Source organism: Saxophila tyrrhenica (assembly GCF_035928015.1).
Source record: "Saxophila tyrrhenica strain CCFEE 5935 chromosome Unknown scaffold_15, whole genome shotgun sequence".
Classification (NCBI taxonomy): Eukaryota; Fungi; Ascomycota; class Dothideomycetes; order Mycosphaerellales; family Extremaceae; genus Saxophila; species Saxophila tyrrhenica.
In genome coordinates this window covers 404,086-421,010 of record NW_027041747.1, presented here as the reverse complement: position 1 = coordinate 421,010, position 16,925 = coordinate 404,086, and the positions used below count along the sequence as shown (strand labels likewise).

Genomic DNA, 16,925 nt, shown 5'->3' with positions numbered 1-16,925 from the left:
GAAATCGTCACATCGAAGTAGAGCTGTCTTCTTCCACCTCACCTCTTGGCTGCGGCCGCATCTTCGCGAAAGCGGCCGCGGCTCATACCAACACGCTCTTCAACAGGATACTTTCCCGCCCCTTCCATGCATCTTTCGGAATTTAGCAAGACTCGCATGTTGCTCTGCTAACAGTAACTGCTCGTAGAACGGTACCAAGGTAAAGTATATCAGCTTCATCCGATTCCTTCCTCCCGCCATCCACCCCCAGTGTTCTCAAGCCAGCTGCAACAACATCCACCCTCCCAAGCCCAGCATGGCCCACATCATCCTCACCGGAGCCACAGGAACCGCAGGCGCCGCGATCCTCGACTGCGCCTTCAGATCCCCCGCCATCGCCCACATCTCCGTCCTCTCCCGCCGCCCCGTCAAGCTCGCCGAGTCCCAGCCCGACAAAGCTACGGTCATCATCCACAAAGACTACACCACCTACCCACCCGACCTGCTCTCCCAGCTCAGAGGCGCTACAGGATGTATCTGGGCCCAAGGCATCAGCAGCCGCGGTATGAACGAGCAGGAGTACGAGAAGATCACCGTCGACTACCCGGTGGCTGCCGCAAAAGCATTCGCTGGGCTGCCGAAGAAGGGGAGTTTCAAGTTCGTGTACATGTCTGGTGAAGGGGCGGATATGGACGGCAAGTCTTCGTTCATGTTTGGACGAGTGAAAGGAAAGGCGGAGAAAGCGCTGCTGGGTCTTGGAGAGGAGATGCAGGGGTTGAAGGTGTTTAATGTGAGGCCTGCGACTATAAATCCGGAGAGAAGGTATTTGCAGGAGAGGAAGCCTACGATGCAAGATCGGACGTCGACGCTTTTGGGCGGGGTGTTTGAGAGGTTTTGGAAGAGTTTTGTGATTCCGACGCCGAAGTTGGCGAAGGTGTGTTTGGATTTGGCTACAGGGGATGGTGAGTCGGTGGATGCTGGGTTGGGTGTGGAGGCGGAGGGGAGGCTGTTGAGGAATACTGCTATTCGGAGGTTGGCTGGGATGTAATGGGAGCAATTTGTTGCGATTTGTTTTTCTGACTACTTATTGATGCTTAATACCCAAGCGAGTTGCTGAAGCTTACTTCGCCGCCCTTCACTATTGCCCCGTCACTTTGAGATGGAGCGCGGGCCCATATACATGACGGGCGTGCTGCTTTACCTTTCAGCTAAAACCATGAGGCCTTCTTCGAAACTTCTTCGAACGTCGGCGAACATGCTATGCGGCACCATAAGAACCGGATGGGACGTCCGACGCACCGAGATCCCCAAGGGCTGCGTTGCAAAGAGAGACGTCCACGGCGAAGGACAATAGTGAAAGGTAGGCCGATGGAAAGATAGGTCGGTCGAGGTGGCATCGTAGATTCGTGGGATTGAAAGGAGAGAAATTGGACTTTGAGAACCATGTCGATTTCAATAAACAGCTCATGGTTGGAAGCCAGCTACTTAGCATGCCTTCGCCGTTCGCCAGTCCCTCGCATCAAGCAGCAACACGCTCCTTTGTCATGTTCGTAGTCGTGGATCCCGCTCACATCACCACACCCGAGTTGCTCGCAATACGCTGCACACATACAGATTAGCCCACATCCTCACCCCTTCCTCTCAGATGTCAAAACTCACCGGCCACAACTCCGCCGCCTCCTTCCCCACGGGCCCCGTAATCGCACTCCCCTTCATCTCGCCCTTCGGATTCACAATCACGCCCGCATTATCCTCGAAGTACAGGAACACGCCATCCGCGCGCCTCCACGGCTTGCTCTGCCGCACGATCACAGCCGGCATGACTTTCTTGCGCAGCTCGGGCTTGCCCTTCTTGACGGTCGCCATGACCATGTCGCCGACGCCGCCGGCGGGCAGGCGGTTGAGGCGCGCGCCGATGCCCTTGACGGAGATGATGTAGAGGTTGCGGGCGCCGGAGTTGTCGCAGCAGTTCATTACTGCGCCGCTGTTTGCACATTCTTGTTAGATCTTCGGTTCTTTCGTGCTGCCAGTGACGGTGTCTTGTGGATAAGAATGGAGGACGTACACAGGCAGACCGAGCGTCATCTTCAGCTTGTTACCGGAAGAACCTCTTCTGTCGCATTTGTTAGCCTATTGCTCTTCCTCCTCAAGGCCTTGAATTGCAGTATGCATACCCTCTCTTGCTCGACATCGTGGGCGACTGTTCAGTGGTATCGGAGGTGGTGTTTGTGGCTTCGTTGCCGTGTTATCGTCGTCGAGTGAGGTGGTCGTTGCTCGGTATAGAAGAATTGAGGTCTGTGGCTCGTGCCAAGATTTTGAAGTTCCTGGTGACAGAAGTCGTGGCATTCTCACGTGATATGGAGCAACCATTCGCTCTCCTCGAGAAGTGAGAACATGTAGAGTAGTTGTTATGACATTCTTAATCCGCTACGTTATATCCTTACACGCTTCCGTTTCTATCCTATCACGTGCTCCGACCCTTGTTCAAGCCCACACAGTCTCGATATCAACCCAGCAGGTCATCGAGCCCGCTACTCCCAGTGCTCGGCTTTGTCCCATTGCCCTGCTGTGGAAAGGCTGCGGGCGCCGCAGGGGCTCCATACAGCCCAGCCTGGCTTTTCTGCTTAGCCATGTCGGCCATCGTCAATCCCTTCTGAGTGGGTGTGGCGGACTTCTTCGCGCCTCCACCGAGCAGAGAAGCGAAGGCGTCGCCGCTAGCAGGCTTCTTGCCAGCTGCAGCTCCGCCTGCGGTAGGCGATGTGACGCTACCGGGTGTACCAATCGACTGTGGCTGGCCTGGCTGCACTTGCACGGACGTAAAGTAGTTCGGTCCGGAGGGCTGGTAGCCGGTCGGCTTAGATTGTGCGGGTGGCGAAAAGGCGGACATATTGGAGGGTGTGGTCGTATTGCTCATGGGCGGAGATTTGGTGGAGAAGAGGTTGCTGAAGTCTGCTTTCTGCGTGCCAGCTTGTGGTGTTGGCTGGGCGAACTGGGTCGCCGATGAAGGCGTCGCTGTTGAGATGTTGTAGTTTGGTGCTGGGATGGAGGGCTTGGCCATGGGAGGCGGCGCTGTGGTGGATGGAGTGGCTGATTGGAAGTCGTCAAAGTCATCCTCGTCGCCAATGGCTGCACTTGAGGCAGGCGGCGAGAGGATGGCCGAAGATGCTCCGTTTGAGGGGGCTGGAATAGGGGCAGCTGCGGCAGGCGGGTCGTCGTCTCCGAATTCGAACAAGTCTACCTCGGGCTCTTTGGGCTTTGGAGGTTCGGCTTTCTTCGGAGTCGCGCGCGAGCTTCGAGTTGTCTCTGTCTTTCGCCTGCTGGTGGGTGCTGTAGCTCCACCATCATCGTACTCGTCGTACTCGTCGAATCTGTCCGCGCCTCCCCTTCGACCACCTTCATCGTATTCGTCGTGCGTCTCACCGCCGAACCCACCGCCGTCGCCGTATACACCTCTTGTCGAGCCTCCGTACCCTGCACTAACACCAGCAGTCTCACTCCCGAAACCACCATACCGCGACGAAGACCCGGACCCACCAAGGCCGAACGTAGCGCCTCCCTCCACGCCGGTGTATTTGTTCCTCGTCGCCCTCGCCTTCTTCCGCTCCGTCCGGATCTTCTCGACATCCGACAGAAGATCCGTGAGCTCCTTGCTCCTGTTTCGCACATTGATGCCCTGGTCCTTGCCGTTCTGGTCGATGAAATGGAATTGACGGAGCATCTTGAGCAGGCTGAGATGTGATCGACAGTCGTCGATCACGCGCTCGGAGCCGTTCTTGACCAGGAACTCCATGAGCTGGAGGGCTTTGTAGATTTGGCGCCATTCTTCGGCGGACTTTTCGGTGAAGCGTTTGTAGATCCTGCAAAACGAGACGATCAGCACATGACCCTTATCTGTGGGTTTGCAAGCTCTGAGACACTCACATCGGCATGATCTCGTTCAACAGCTGGCTGTAGCATTCGTGTTAGCCCACCACATCTTTCCCCACTGGTTGTACCACCTACTAGTTGAACGTTCCATTGGCGATCTCCTGCATGAGCGTGGAAGAAGCACCCCAGGGCTCATTGTTCGTCGCCTCCCTGACCTTGCTCTCCATCTCGGTGTAATTCATGACCTGGTTCTGGATCTTTCGCACACCGGCTTTTAGATCGTACAGGGTAAGGTTGGAGACCTGGTTTTGGATCGAGTTCCAGTCCATGGCGGGCGAGCTTTCAAGTGATCTACTGGGCAAGTGTAGGGAAGCAACGTGCTATGGTAACTTGAAGCAGTGGTATGGATGGACGTTGTGGTTGTGGATTCAATATGCCTTCTCCGTGCTGCAAGCGGAGTAGCGTGGCCGGGCGATCCCGCGCGCCAAGGAAAGTCTGTTCGGGCATCGGTTTCAATGATGAGATGAAAGTTGTAGAAGGACAACTTATTTCATCGCTCACTGCATTGCGACGTTTATCTTCCATCAAGAAGTGTATTATATTGCGATCTGTACCTTTACTGCGGGCCTCTAGAGCATTTGAACGACGTGAGTTGATGGAGGCATCTATGGCCACACCCCCTTTTCAATGGTACATACTGATGGCCCTTTCGATATAGCAACACTCCTTCCGTCTCCATCAGTTTGTCAGTCCCGATCCCCTACAGGCACTGCTTCCTCAACAGCTTCCGCGCCGAGGAAGGCGCAGCAGCTTCACAGCAAATGGAACCTTGCTTCAAATGACTTCATACGGCTGTGATATCAAGTGCTTCGGCTGACGCAGGGCAGGGAAGAGCTGCTCTCAACTTGCCCCGCACCCCACTATGGCTTTTTCTTCGAACCTCCTCAAGTCCAACCACTTCTCAACCAAACCCCTCATCAACAACTCCTTTCGATTCAATCCAACTACTACTCATCGACGAGCCTTCCACAACTCTACGCCCAAGATGACTATCAAGTGCTACTTGTAAGTGAACCATCCGCATCACATCAATGATGATAACCATTGGCTGACTTGAAAACACAGCGACGTCGCCTGGACCGGTTCGTGACCCAGCCATCACCGGCATTGACATCATTGAGACATCTGCTAATCCAATTGCACACCCATAGACCCCAAGAGCAACCAGGGTTCGTACTACCACAACCATTGATCCGTGTTGATGAAAGTGAAGCTAACACCAAGCAACAGCTCAGAACGGCCGCATCAACTTCAACGTCTACGACGATGTCGTCCCCAAGACTGCTGAGAACTTCCGTGCCCTCTGCACCGGCGAGAAGGGCTTCGGCTACTCGGGCAGCAAGTTCCACCGTGTGATTCCGGACTTCATGCTTCAGGGAGGCGACTTCACTCGTGGTAACGTATGTCAGATCTCCTCTCCAGCTTCAGTTGGTCTATTTAGCACGTGCTAACGACGGTATGATGCGCAGGGCACGGGCGGCAAGTCCATCTACGGCGAGAAGTTCGCGGACGAGAACTTCCAGCTCAAGCACTCCAAGCCCTTCCTCCTCAGCATGGCCAACGCCGGGCCCAACACCAACGGCTCCCAGTTCTTCATCACCACCGTCGTCACCTCCTGGCTCGACGGGCGCCACGTCGTCTTCGGCGAGGTCGCGGACGATGAATCGAAGAAGATTGTCAAGGCGATCGAGGGGCTGGGCTCTAGCAGCGGCAGCACCAAGGGCAGCCCGATGATCTCGGCTTCCGGCCAGTCCTAGAGGTGGAAGAGAAGTAAGAGGAGAGATGAAGGAGATGTGAGAACATGTGGTAGGAGGCATGCATACTGCTAGCTGGTTTTAGATGGCGGTGGGCTAGCTTAAAAGCGAGACTGCACATGGTATGAAGATTTGTCCCGTGGTGGACTGCTGAGATACGACTTCTCTCATTCCTTTTGACTACTCGTGTGCCGTTGGTTGCCCGTTTCAAAGAGCTAAGTGTACCATTCGCAAGGCTTGGTTAAGCTTCGTGATGACTGACGTCCAATCTCAGTAGCCTAACACCCAGCAAGAGTATTCACCTTGCTCTTCTTCTTGTCAGACTGATCGCTACCATCTTGCAGAACTCGAATCTGCGCGGAAGAATGCATACCAAGAAGGCTTTATTGCCGCTCGTCTTCTCACTAGTTCATACGATGCATGACTTGGCGCATCCTGATGAGCCGCGACCCCCTTCGCCTCACCCGCAATCAATGGTATCTGCACCGACTAGCCGCGACACGGCTTGCAATGGTCTGGCCTCGGCATGGTCGCAAAGCGTTGCCCAGGCGCGTGTGCATGAGAGCAGGTTAAAAGTGATAAAGGTAGGGTGTCGCCCATGGTACTGGCTTGGGAAAGCTGCCAAAGGATCCTTGGGCAAGATGACTTCAGTTATAGTGCTTGAATCTATAGCCACGACGGCGGCGGCGCTCACTCCTTCCGAAACCACGATTGTCCGGCAGGCACCGTCTGCGGCCCAGCTATCCTCGTCATTCATTGCCAGCTCTAGCGTCGACCCGGACACCGACCCAGACAACCCCAATTACTATCCTTTGACCACAATATTCAAAGCCGCCAGCACCTGCTTCTCGCCCAAGCCCACAGATCTCGAAGGATGTACTACCTTGGAGGGGGTGTCTGTTCGATGTCGCATGCAAGTCGCAGAGCATTGCTTTCCTTCTGGCGGTTACACAATCACTGCCACCAACAACGACGTCGAGCAGATCACCTTCTTCCCAGGCGTACTACCATATGGATTTAAAAGTTTCTACGAGTATACCGGGGGATCGATCGGTCAGCCCCTTGCCGAAAGCATCTCTCATGCCGCTGGATGTCCTGAGTAGGCCAATCGTGAATACCTCCCACCGTGTTGTGCTCTACGCTGACCTAGGCCAGTGGCTGGACCTGGAAATATAGCCCGTTCATGTGCAACACATATCTCGCGGCGACCGGGGGTCAGGATCTTGGGACTGCGGTTTCGATACCCGCTTTGGTAGCACATTGGAGAGGTAGAGATCTCGCCACCTTCACGCCGGCCTCAGCTCCAGCACTGCCTTCAAGTGCCATCAATGCATTTGCGGCGACGATTCCAGCGGCTACACCGGCTTCCAGATCCTCGCGTGCGTCCTCGACCTCGAGGAGTTCAGATTCGTCGACGGCTTCCTCCACGCCAGACAGGAGCCGGCAGAAACAGCAGCAAGAAATTAGCAGTGGCCTTTCCACCGGCGCCAAAGCCGGAATCGGCGTCGGCACCGCCGTCGTCGCCCTCCTCATCGCCGCCGCTTTCTGGATGGTCCGTCGCAGGCGAGCCGGCAAGAGCTCAGTCCGGCGGGCAAGAAGTCAGCGGCCTTACGTCGATGGCAAAGGCGAACTCGAAGGTGTTCCGGTGCACCGGCGGGTCGAAGAGCAGACTGAAATGCCTGGCAAGGAGCTCTACGAAGCGGATTCGCATACTCGTGCACCGCCGGCGAGCGAGCCGCACGAAGCAGATTCGCCTCCGCCCATACCGTTCGCTAGTAAGCCAAGGTGGGAATTGGATGGCGGGTATCGAGGGGAAGAGGTAGGGCCGCAATCACCGTGTACTGCGAAGGGCCCGGGGGCTGTATAGAGCTTCATAATACCCCATATGATGAGTGTTTCACTGTTGAAGGCCATGTCGAGACGTTGTAGTTCCCGTCCCCGCCGTTGTTTGGTTCTACCAGTGTCGGGAGACCAACTTCTCCTCATGGCATCTTCGCATCTGCTCTCCTATCTCGTATCTGACGTGCTCAGAGGTTGCCGCTGGTGGCAATGTTGATTAGCTCGCGTCGAACCATTCAGCTGCCCTTTCCAGTCTCCTAGGCAGAGCTACGTCTATGGATAGTAAGTCGCATGCAATACTCGTGGTACCTCTCATGTAATACGAGCTTTAGGTACGCGCTAGATTCGTGCCGCCTGTTCAAAGAGTCCGTATACTGGTGACAAGAGAAGACAAGAAAGATCCAAGCTCTTCCCAGACGGTCTCGAGACCCCACTGTCCGCTGGCGCCAGCCCCACGCGACACAGTTGATCTTCTGAAACAAGGGTTCAACAAGTTGACCTCTCTCGAGCCTCTGTACCTGTCGTACAAGGAACATTGAAGAACTATTCCTGGTGTTTGCTGGACGAACACCAAGACACTTCGTATTCACCAAAGCAGAGGAGGAGTAGGACAGGCACCAAGCAACGGCATGTCCGCTCCCAGAAAGACTCCAGCGCACGGCTTGCGGTGAATGAAGATATACCGCCTACCAACAAACTTCCACCCTCGACTTGTTCTAGTAGAGGCTCACGCATGCGACAATGGACGACCCCGACCCCAAGTCCAACAGCAAAGCCCGCTTCAAAAGCAAATGGTCGCGAGTTTTGAAATCCAAAGACCCCTCCGAGCTCGAGACCGCTCCCCACCACACCAACTCCTTCAAACTCGACGACGACGTGAACGACTTCCTCAAGCCCTCCACTGATCGCGCGGCGTCAGCGGCGTCAGCCAAGCCAGCCTTTCCTCCAGCACCGAAGCTCGATATTGCGATCGCGCAGCGCTGGCCGGACGCGAATGAGGTTCGGCGCGCAAGTGCAGCGACGCCTCAGGGCGCGGGACTGGATACGCCGAATGGGTTTAGGAAGCCGAAGAGGCGGAAGGGGTTGCGGGTGGGGTTTGTGAGGCAGGAGGCGGAGGTTATTGGGGAGGGAGGGGATGAGTGCGAGGAAGCTACTATGGAAGTCGGAAAGAGGAGGAAGAAGAAGGGGATGGGAAGGAGCGTGAGTGATGCGAGAGCGCTGGAGGGGGCGAGGCAGGCGGCGGGGAGTCGTGGGAGGGAGGAGCAGGAGTTTAGGCCGCCGCCGTTGAGGAGGGCGCAGACGACGGAGACGAGTGAGGTTTCAACGCCGGAGGGAAGGGCGCAGGTTGGCGTTGAGGGTGGCAGGTTTGGGCTGAGTAGGACACCGACGGGTTTCGGGAGCCAGGATTCACAGGAGGGGGAGACCTCGCCGGAAGTGGAGAGGTTTGAGGAGTTCAAGATACCAAAGATTGATACACGCTTCGCATGGGAAGAGGGAGGATCTGGATCACTCACATCAGCTAGTCCGAAGGATCCTCAAGCTCTGGCTGTGCGGAAACGTGAGCTGAGGTCGAACGAAGGCATGACGTTACGCCGAGCGAGCGCAATGATCACCGAGGGCGATGATGGTAGAGGCGAGGAGGCGAAAAGGGAGAGTCTTCAATTTGGCGTGCAGCCCACTCAGCAGCACTACGATACGCTTTCGAGGCCGGACGCTCCTGATCTCATGCCTGAGCCTCGTTCGGCGCTTTCGCCACAATCTGCTAGGTCGCCTATGGGGCCTTCGCCTTTCGATGATCCGAAGTATGTTCAGCGGCGTTCGAGAGAGGTTACGCCAGAGCGGGCGCCGCAGGTTGCCAAACCGCAGGGTTTGAGGAAGCCGAGAGAGGCGTACCAGCCGAGTTATATGAGGGCTGGACAACAGCAAGCTCCGCCCTCACCACCGACTCAGCAACAACAGTATCAGGCTCCGCCTCCACCGTCTACTCAGCAGCGTCCGTCAATACCTGCTCCTCCTCGGGTCCAGCCTCCGCCAGATGCAGAGTATACCCATCCTCCGAGCTACAAGCGTACCTCGCAACAATTGAATGAGACCTCATTACCTACACGTCTTCCACCGGCGCCGTCAGGAAGCATGCAGCCTCCGCAAGCGCAATACCAATCTCGAAGCCGCGATCCTTCACCCAGGCAAGATCGCTCCTACGGCAATACCGCATCTTCTCAAGCTCAACGAGCCATCTACTCCCGCCCTAATGGCTCAAATGGCAGCTTAAACTACCAACCTCCTTCTCCAAAACACCAACCGCATTCCCGAAGCAGCTCCCATGATTCCCAATCTTCATACCAGCATCCATCTTCCGCCCTTTCACACCCTCCAGGCGGCTTCTCGGAGCCCTCACCCACGCGCTATCAGACTCACAGCCAGAGTCCACAGAGCGGGAGTCCGAGGTCCAGTATGATCGGCCGGTCTCCTCTATCACCTTACGGCTCTGTGCCCAGTCCTGGGCATGCGCAGCAGTCGTACTTTGGTGGGACGAAAGCTCAGCATGGACAGACTATGCAGCCAGCGGCTTTGCAGCCTCCTTCGCCTGGCCATCTGCAGGTGGAGAGCCCCGCGAGTCGGCCGGTAAGTGCGAGCTCGAATCGGTCGTTCTCTAGGCCACGGCCGCCTCAGGTACAACAGGCGCAGCACGCTCCACCTGCGCATACCCCGTACGACGAGACGAGACAGCCTTCATACTCGTCTCAAGCTCAGGCTCAGCACCGAATGGTAGATCCAGCATCACCGGCACAGCAGCCACCGCCGTCAACAGCGCCCACACGACCCTCGGCACAGTATATGAGACAAGACTCTCCTTCCTCCCGTCCAAGCTCCTCAGGCAGCCATGCCTCGCACCACCGGCCCCTCGCTTCTCCTCAACCTCAGCCGGATACCAACCCGGCCGCGGATGCTGCGTACGCCGACTTCGCTGCGCGAGTCGCTCATATGAAGGGCGTCTTTAAACTCACTTCGGAGAAAGAACGGCCTTCGTCCCGGTGCTCGCCGCAGGCTTGGTTACGAGCGGCTCTATGGTGGTACAGCAGAGGCAAAGCAGGCTTAGAAGCTATGATGGCACAACAACGGCCACGAAGCAGTGACGGACAGCTGCGTGAGATCCTGGTGCAGGCGCATGTCGATCTGGCCAAAGGATGGTGGATTCTTACCGACCCACTGAACTGTGATGAAGATAGCGAGATGCTCAACGCTGATCCTGGAGCGAGGCAGGGAGTCGTGTCACTGCGAAGCCACTTGAAAGCGCTGGCGCTGTCGATGGGCAAGAATCAGTTGATGCCGCCGCCGCAGAGCTTGATTCAAGGGCAGGATACGACGATATGGGTTGAATATCCACGATTTGCTAGTGGATCGGCAGCTGTGCTCACGGGTTCTACCAACATGCAACCGCAAGATGCACTTCCGGTGGGCGAGTCGAAGGATACGCACTTCTATGGCCGCTTTTTCGTCGACGTCTCTATGAGCACGGATGATGCAGGAACGGATCGTGTCAACTTACCTTGCTTACTTACAGTAATGCGTGGGAAGCGGGAGTTTTTGACTACCGCCGTGATCGCGAGTCAGAGTGAGCTGGTCAATATCAAGATCGCTCCAAGAAAGAGCGGCGAAAAGGGATTGACCTGGCACGACGTCAGCTGGAAGGCTTCTGCGTGCGGCATGCTCGTGCGTCTACCACATCAGTATGATCTGATGGTCCGCATGTCGGAGCGGGACTTTAGATCGGTATGGAACATCGTCGAGTATGCGCGGAAAGTCGAGCACTGCTTCCGGCCTGAAGATGGAGAACAGTTGGTGCTCGAAAAGCGACTGGCGGAGATGCAGCTGGCAGACTCTGCGAACACCGGCGCTTTTCCGGCTGAAAAGGTGAAAGGTGCTATAGCTGCTCTGTTTGAGAGGACAGAGACGAATGTGCAGGGCGGAGTAGAGAGGAAGCTACACCGTGGATACCGGTTGCTGCTTGTCACAGATCCAAAGCACAAGGCGTTGGCGAGTACGAGCCATGAGATCGGCGGACGATACCCGCTGCTGTTTGAGTTCATTACCGACTCGGCGGCTGGCGGTATGGCGGCCATCGTGCTGAGGACAAGAGAGAAGCACCGGCAAAGCAGGATTCTGCTCGTGTTCGGGAGTGTGGAGGGAAGACAAGAGTTCTATGATGTGCTTAATGGGCTTACTGTTGGGCCGGATGAACTTATTGTCGGCAAGATGGAGCTCGCTTCGATGAACATCGAGCCTGCTGGCAGCCAAGCACCCGAAGGAGGAGCGCAGCAACTGCCTTCAGCGCTGCAGTCGCTCCAGTGGCAGAAGTTGGGCGTCACCAACGCCCTACCAGACGAAGACGATCATTCCGCCCACCAGTCTTCCACAGTCGCCTCCTCAAGCCTCCGCATCATCGCTCGCCACGCCACCGGCAGCATCACCGATCGCCTCAACCTCAGCAAAGGCGAGCTTCTCCTGCGTCTTCCATGCACTTCCAGCCCGACAATCCAGATGCTCCGCGCTCCGCAAGAGGACATCACCATGTCCCTTGACACCCGCCATACTCCTGGCCCAGCCCTCGAAGCCCTCTCCGACATCCACCACACCGTTCGAACGAAACCGACCATCCGCTCACTCACCTTCCCGTCTTTCGAAGAACTCCACGCTTTTCAGTCTGCAATCACGGGCTGCACGATCCGCTTCGACGCCCTAGCCGCCAGCCTCTCCATCGCGCGGAGGAGGATGGTCGTGCCCATCTACAAGAAATGGGAGGCCTCCATCATCCGCCTCCAAGTCGTCACGCGCCAGAACGTCGTCCAAGTTATCGCGTGCATGGAAGGGTTCAGCCATGCAGAAGCTCTGTGTTTCCGGGTCATGAGCACGGATGTCTTTGAAGCGTGCAAGATGGGCAAGAGGTTTGGGTTGAGGTTGGTAGATGCAAAGTTTGCTCTACCTCCCGAAGAGGAGAAACCGAAGGAGAAGAAGGGCGAGAAGGGCGATGTGGTAGTCGTCGAGGAGAGTGAGGAGAAAAGAGAGGAGAGGGTCCGAAGGCGTTTTGTGAATCTGGAGGGGTTGGAGTATATGAGTGAGCATGATGATATTACGGTTGGGTTTGAGACGGTGGAAGGTGAGTCTTCACCCCATATCCCTGTGCTCGTGTGTTATGCTGACGTTTGTACAGAGCGCGATGGGTTTGCAGAGGCTTTGCCCACGCCTGCGACGGTGAGTAGGGGTTTTACGCTTAAGCGACGCATTTGAAGATATCCATATGTTTTACAGCGCACAGCACAGCGTTCGGCGTTCCTTGATTTTGAGAAGCTCTTCGGCTCGCTTGCCCGATTTCGGTCGACGCGAAACCGCACATTGGTGGGGCATTTTACGCCCTACGGAGCTCAATGCGTAACATTTTCTACAGTCGACCTCTTCAAGAGGGATCGCTGTCTTTCAACCTCCAACTGCCATCTACAGGTAAAGCAGCATCCTATATCTTTTCCTCCTTCCATTCATTCTACTCCCCTCCATTCTGAACCCCTCAAACAACCACAATGGCATCCCCGCAATCCAACGGCCACCCCTCCATCCCCTCCCACCACGCCCCCAAACCCTCCTCATCTCCCTCAGCCCGCTCCCTCGCAACCGCAGCCATCCACGGCGACGACCCCCTCAACTCCACCACCGACGTCGCCCCGGCCCTCCACGTCTCCACCACCTTCCGCTACCCCCACGACCCTACCCTCCTCTCACCCACCGACGACCTCGACATCCCCGCTCGCGGCCCCAGGGACCCTACACCCGCCGACTCGCACATTTACTCCCGCCTTACCGCACCAAATACTTCTCGGCTAGAGCTCATGCTTGGTGAGATCCTCGGCGCGCCGTGCTTAACATACACCTCCGGCCTCGCGGCCTTCCACGCTCTCCTCGTGCACATCAACCCCAAAGTCGTCGCCATAGGCGCCGGATACCACGGCTGCCACGGCGTGCTCGACATCTACCGCAAGTTGACGAACTGCCGGGTGGTCGACCTCTTCGACGAATCCACCTGGCAGAACGACGGCGAAGCCTGGAGTCTCGGAAAGGGCGACGTAGTCCACCTCGAAACCCCCGTCAACCCCTCCGGCCTCGCCTACAACATTTCCCATTACGCCTCCCTCGCCCACGCCCGCGGAGCTTTCCTCACCGTCGACGCGACCTTCGGCCCCCCGCCGCTGCAGGATCCGTTCAAGCATGGGGCGGATTACGTGATGCACTCCGGGACGAAGTATTTTGGCGGGCATTCGGATATGCTCTGCGGTGTTTTGGCTGTGGGGATGCGGGAGGAGGGTTGGGAAGGGAGGTATTGGGGTTTGTATGGGGAGAGGGTTTTTCTAGGGAGTGTGATGGGGAGTTTGGAGGGGTGGTTGGGGGTGCGGAGTTTGAGGACGTTGGAGTTGAGGGTGGGGAGGCAGAGTGGGAATGCTGGGAGGGTTGTTGGGTGGTTGGATGGGTGCTTAAATCCAAAGGACGGCAGTGAAGATAGCAAGATTGTGAAGGAGGTCGTGCAGAAGGTCGAGCACGCGAGTTTGCAGAAAGACGACATGAGCTGGTTGAAAGAGCAGATGCCGAATGGTTTTGGCCCGGTGTTTAGTGTGTGGATGCAGACGCCGGAGTTTGCGAAGAGGCTACCTAGTAAGCTGGAACTATTCCATCATGCGACTTCGCTGGGTGGGGTGGAGAGTCTGATCGAGTGGAGGCGGATGAGCGATCAAGGGGTTGATGAGAGGTTGTGCAGGGTGTCGGTGGGTGTGGAGAATTGGGAGGATTTGAGGGATGATTTGATGCGGGCTTTTCGGGGGTTGATGGAAGATGGGGGTGGGAAGTAGTAGTGGAGTAGGAGGCGATAGCAGCAAGAGTCATTAATGCTGCATAATGTTGAAGTATGTCGTTCTTGTTCCACTGCTTACGCCGTAATTTTGGGGGGATATCATAAGCATTCCACACGTTAACGCCCGTATTCCATGCTGCGGGGCACCTCTATCGACACCGTCAAAATCACATCCTTCGCCAGTTCTTTCATCATCATGCTCATGACTCTGCATCCATGAAGGTCTCCTCGTTGCCTAGGCTGTCCATTCTTCGGAGAGGGTCACCATGAGAGCTCTTGGTAGGTACCATTGGCGACTGCATCTGCTGTGCTGGCTGCTTTGAAGAGGATTGTGCGGTTGCGGCAGGAGGAGCGCTGTCGTTTTGGCCAAAGTCGATTAGATCACCGCCGCCACTGTTCTGCTGGGGAGGTGGTTGTTGTGCTGATGATGGCTTCCCTTGCTGTGACGGCAGAGCTTTCTCGTCCATGAACCTCTGTCCTGGGTTCTGACCCGGCAAGACCGGAGCAATCGACAAGATCTGCTCAATCTGCTTGTCCACCGGCGCAGTGTCATCTACAGTCGCATCCAACACCCAGTCCAACTTCTCCTCATCTCCCGGCGGAGCCTTCTTGAACAGTCTAGGCTTCCACTGCTCATCCCCCCTCTCCGCCGCCTCCTTCCTCTGCTCATCCTCAATCCTGCTCTTCTCACTCGTCGCCGTATTCTGATCCGCCTTCTTCAGCGCCTGCACCGTCGTCGCCCACAACTTCTGGCTCTCCCTCGGCGCCTGCTCCTCCAACGGCCTGCTCTTCGGATAACTCGGCTTCGCATGGCTGGCATCAAACAGCACCGTCTTTTTCCCTGTGGAGAGGTCTTTGATGCTCATCTCCCCGTGCCAGAAGCCGGAGAGCTCGAAGAGGGATTTGCCGCTGCGCGTGTCTTTGATGAAGCCGCCGATGGAGTTGTAGGTACCGCCGACCCAGCCCTTCACTTTGAATTCTATGTCCACTTCCAGGCCGGACTCGGGGCATTTGACGGACGCGTGGTCGCCGAGCTCATACTTCATTTTGCCGAAGAGGATGCCGCGGGCGTACATGTTGGGCTGGGTGATGAAGCTGTAGCATTCACAAGTCAGCTTTGCTTCACATCTGCGTGAACGAATGGTGTCCACGTACTACCGCTCATTCCGGTCCAAGAACCTCATCACCGCAATCCCTTCCATGAAACTGCCCACGCTGTTGCCCAAGAACTTGCTCCTCGGCTTCAGCGTCCCATCAATGCGTATCCTATGCTCCGGCGCCATGAAGAAGTACGAGCTCTTCGGCGGATGATGCGAAGTCTGCTCCGAAATATAATACCCCCTCGTCCCATCCGGATAATCCCAGTACCCCGTGAACGTCTCCCCCAAAATCGGGTTCAGCGGCTTCTTCACCCCCGGCGGCTTGATGTGCCAGCCGCTCAGGTAGAATTTTGTCACGGCCACGAAGCGCTCGACCGGGTCGTCGATGGTGGGTAGGGGCAGCATGATCTCCGGGTGTGCCATGAAGTTTGTGATGCGCTCGAGCATGCTGCGAGGCTCGAGGATGAAGGTGGGCAGGGTGATGCGGGAGAGGTCGGCGCCCGGGCGGAGCTGGGAGACGATGTGTTGGAGGACGTTGCCTTGTTCGCTGCTGACGACCGTTTCGTCCTCGTCGGCGCTGTCATATTCGCTGTTTTTGCCGCTGCCTATGGAGGACGTGCGATGTCTGTGGCCGAGCACCATGCTGGGCAGGTCTGGAGTGGTATTCGAGGGGAGAAAGTGTTGTTTCCAGGCCGGTGTGGGGAGGAGGGGTGTCAGCGGTGTGTATACCAGTACGCGGGTCAGCCCGGATGGTGGTCACGCTCGTCAAGGTTACAATTCGGTCACTTGTCGAGGTCGTTGTTGTTGTGGTCGAGTCGTAGGAGGTAGGAGAGTAGGTCGGGTAGAAAGACAACAACACGTTGGGTCGTTCCTCTCCTCCAGGCAAACTCAATTCTCGGGTCATGCCTCCCACGTCACAGGAGCGAGTGAGGTTTCACGCCTGCTGAAGTGGGGTTTCACTTTCTTCCCTGCTTCCCTTTCTCCTGACCCCATTCACCATGAGAGCATTCCGACGAGGATGTGGAACAGCAGGATACACATATCCCGGGAACGATGCGAGGCACGGCAGTGGTACCTCTCGGTGAACGCTGCTTGCTGCCAACACCACGTGGGCCTTGTCGCTACAGATTCGGTCTTGTCTTGGGGGGATTCCGCAGACTGTTGTATAGTATGAAAAGACTACGACCCGGGCGACGACAACATCTTACTCGAAGGGGTTTTTGAGCTGATCCTATCCAGACCGTCCATCGTCAATACAACGCTCACAGTCTTCTAGCCTCCAAGAGCGCTGTACGCTGATGAGTCGCTCGACAACTGGCCTCGTGGATCGAGATCGTAGCCTGATCCGCGACCTGCCTTTGAGTTGACTCACTGAGACCTCCAGGTACCTGACCCGATGATTTTTGCACAAAGTTGACCAAAATATTGTCC

The 16,925-nt window shown here is 56.5% G+C and overlaps 8 protein-coding genes across 8 annotated transcripts; 5 read left to right on the top strand and 3 right to left on the bottom strand.

Moving 5' to 3' along the window:
* Positions 1–295: 295 nt before the first annotated feature.
* LTR77_008782 (uncharacterized protein) lies at positions 296–1,333 on the top strand (the record flags this gene model as incomplete). Its single annotated transcript, XM_064806012.1, has 2 exons — positions 296–941; positions 1,188–1,333. 2 exons carry the CDS (start codon positions 296–298, stop codon positions 1,331–1,333), a joined length of 792 nt encoding a protein of 263 aa, XP_064655871.1.
* A 213-nt stretch (positions 1,334–1,546) lies between these two features.
* Positions 1,547–2,170, bottom strand: RPL23A (60S ribosomal protein L23A; the record flags this gene model as incomplete). Its single annotated transcript, XM_064806011.1, has 4 exons — positions 1,547–1,579; positions 1,639–1,963; positions 2,045–2,092; positions 2,154–2,170. 4 exons carry the CDS (start codon positions 2,168–2,170, stop codon positions 1,547–1,549), a joined length of 423 nt encoding a protein of 140 aa, XP_064655870.1.
* A 315-nt stretch (positions 2,171–2,485) lies between these two features.
* On the bottom strand, positions 2,486–4,175 carry ENT3 (Epsin-3, clathrin recruitment and traffic between the Golgi and endosome; the record flags this gene model as incomplete). Its single annotated transcript, XM_064806010.1, has 3 exons — positions 2,486–3,836; positions 3,901–3,927; positions 3,982–4,175. The coding sequence occupies 3 exons, from the start codon at positions 4,173–4,175 to the stop codon at positions 2,486–2,488; spliced, it is 1,572 nt and encodes a 523-aa protein (XP_064655869.1).
* Positions 4,176–4,768: 593 nt separating this feature from the next.
* CSR1_2 (phosphatidylinositol transfer protein csr1) lies at positions 4,769–5,663 on the top strand (the record flags this gene model as incomplete). Its single annotated transcript, XM_064806009.1, has 5 exons — positions 4,769–4,911; positions 4,972–4,988; positions 5,058–5,075; positions 5,137–5,306; positions 5,376–5,663. The coding sequence occupies 5 exons, from the start codon at positions 4,769–4,771 to the stop codon at positions 5,661–5,663; spliced, it is 636 nt and encodes a 211-aa protein (XP_064655868.1).
* Positions 5,664–6,301: 638 nt separating this feature from the next.
* Positions 6,302–7,527, top strand: LTR77_008778 (uncharacterized protein; the record flags this gene model as incomplete). The annotated part of the gene is made up of 2 exons (XM_064806008.1): positions 6,302–6,759; positions 6,816–7,527. The coding sequence occupies 2 exons, from the start codon at positions 6,302–6,304 to the stop codon at positions 7,525–7,527; spliced, it is 1,170 nt and encodes a 389-aa protein (XP_064655867.1).
* A 713-nt stretch (positions 7,528–8,240) lies between these two features.
* On the top strand, positions 8,241–12,933 carry LTR77_008777 (uncharacterized protein; the record flags this gene model as incomplete). The annotated part of the gene is made up of 3 exons (XM_064806007.1): positions 8,241–12,657; positions 12,712–12,752; positions 12,817–12,933. 3 exons carry the CDS (start codon positions 8,241–8,243, stop codon positions 12,931–12,933), a joined length of 4,575 nt encoding a protein of 1,524 aa, XP_064655866.1.
* A 142-nt stretch (positions 12,934–13,075) lies between these two features.
* On the top strand, positions 13,076–14,392 carry LTR77_008776 (uncharacterized protein; the record flags this gene model as incomplete). Its single annotated transcript, XM_064806006.1, has 1 exon — positions 13,076–14,392. One exon carries the CDS (start codon positions 13,076–13,078, stop codon positions 14,390–14,392), a length of 1,317 nt encoding a protein of 438 aa, XP_064655865.1.
* Positions 14,393–14,594: 202 nt separating this feature from the next.
* OSH6 (Oxysterol-binding protein OBPa) lies at positions 14,595–16,136 on the bottom strand (the record flags this gene model as incomplete). Its single annotated transcript, XM_064806005.1, has 2 exons — positions 14,595–15,489; positions 15,550–16,136. 2 exons carry the CDS (start codon positions 16,134–16,136, stop codon positions 14,595–14,597), a joined length of 1,482 nt encoding a protein of 493 aa, XP_064655864.1.
* Between the last annotated feature and the right edge of the window lie 789 nt (positions 16,137–16,925).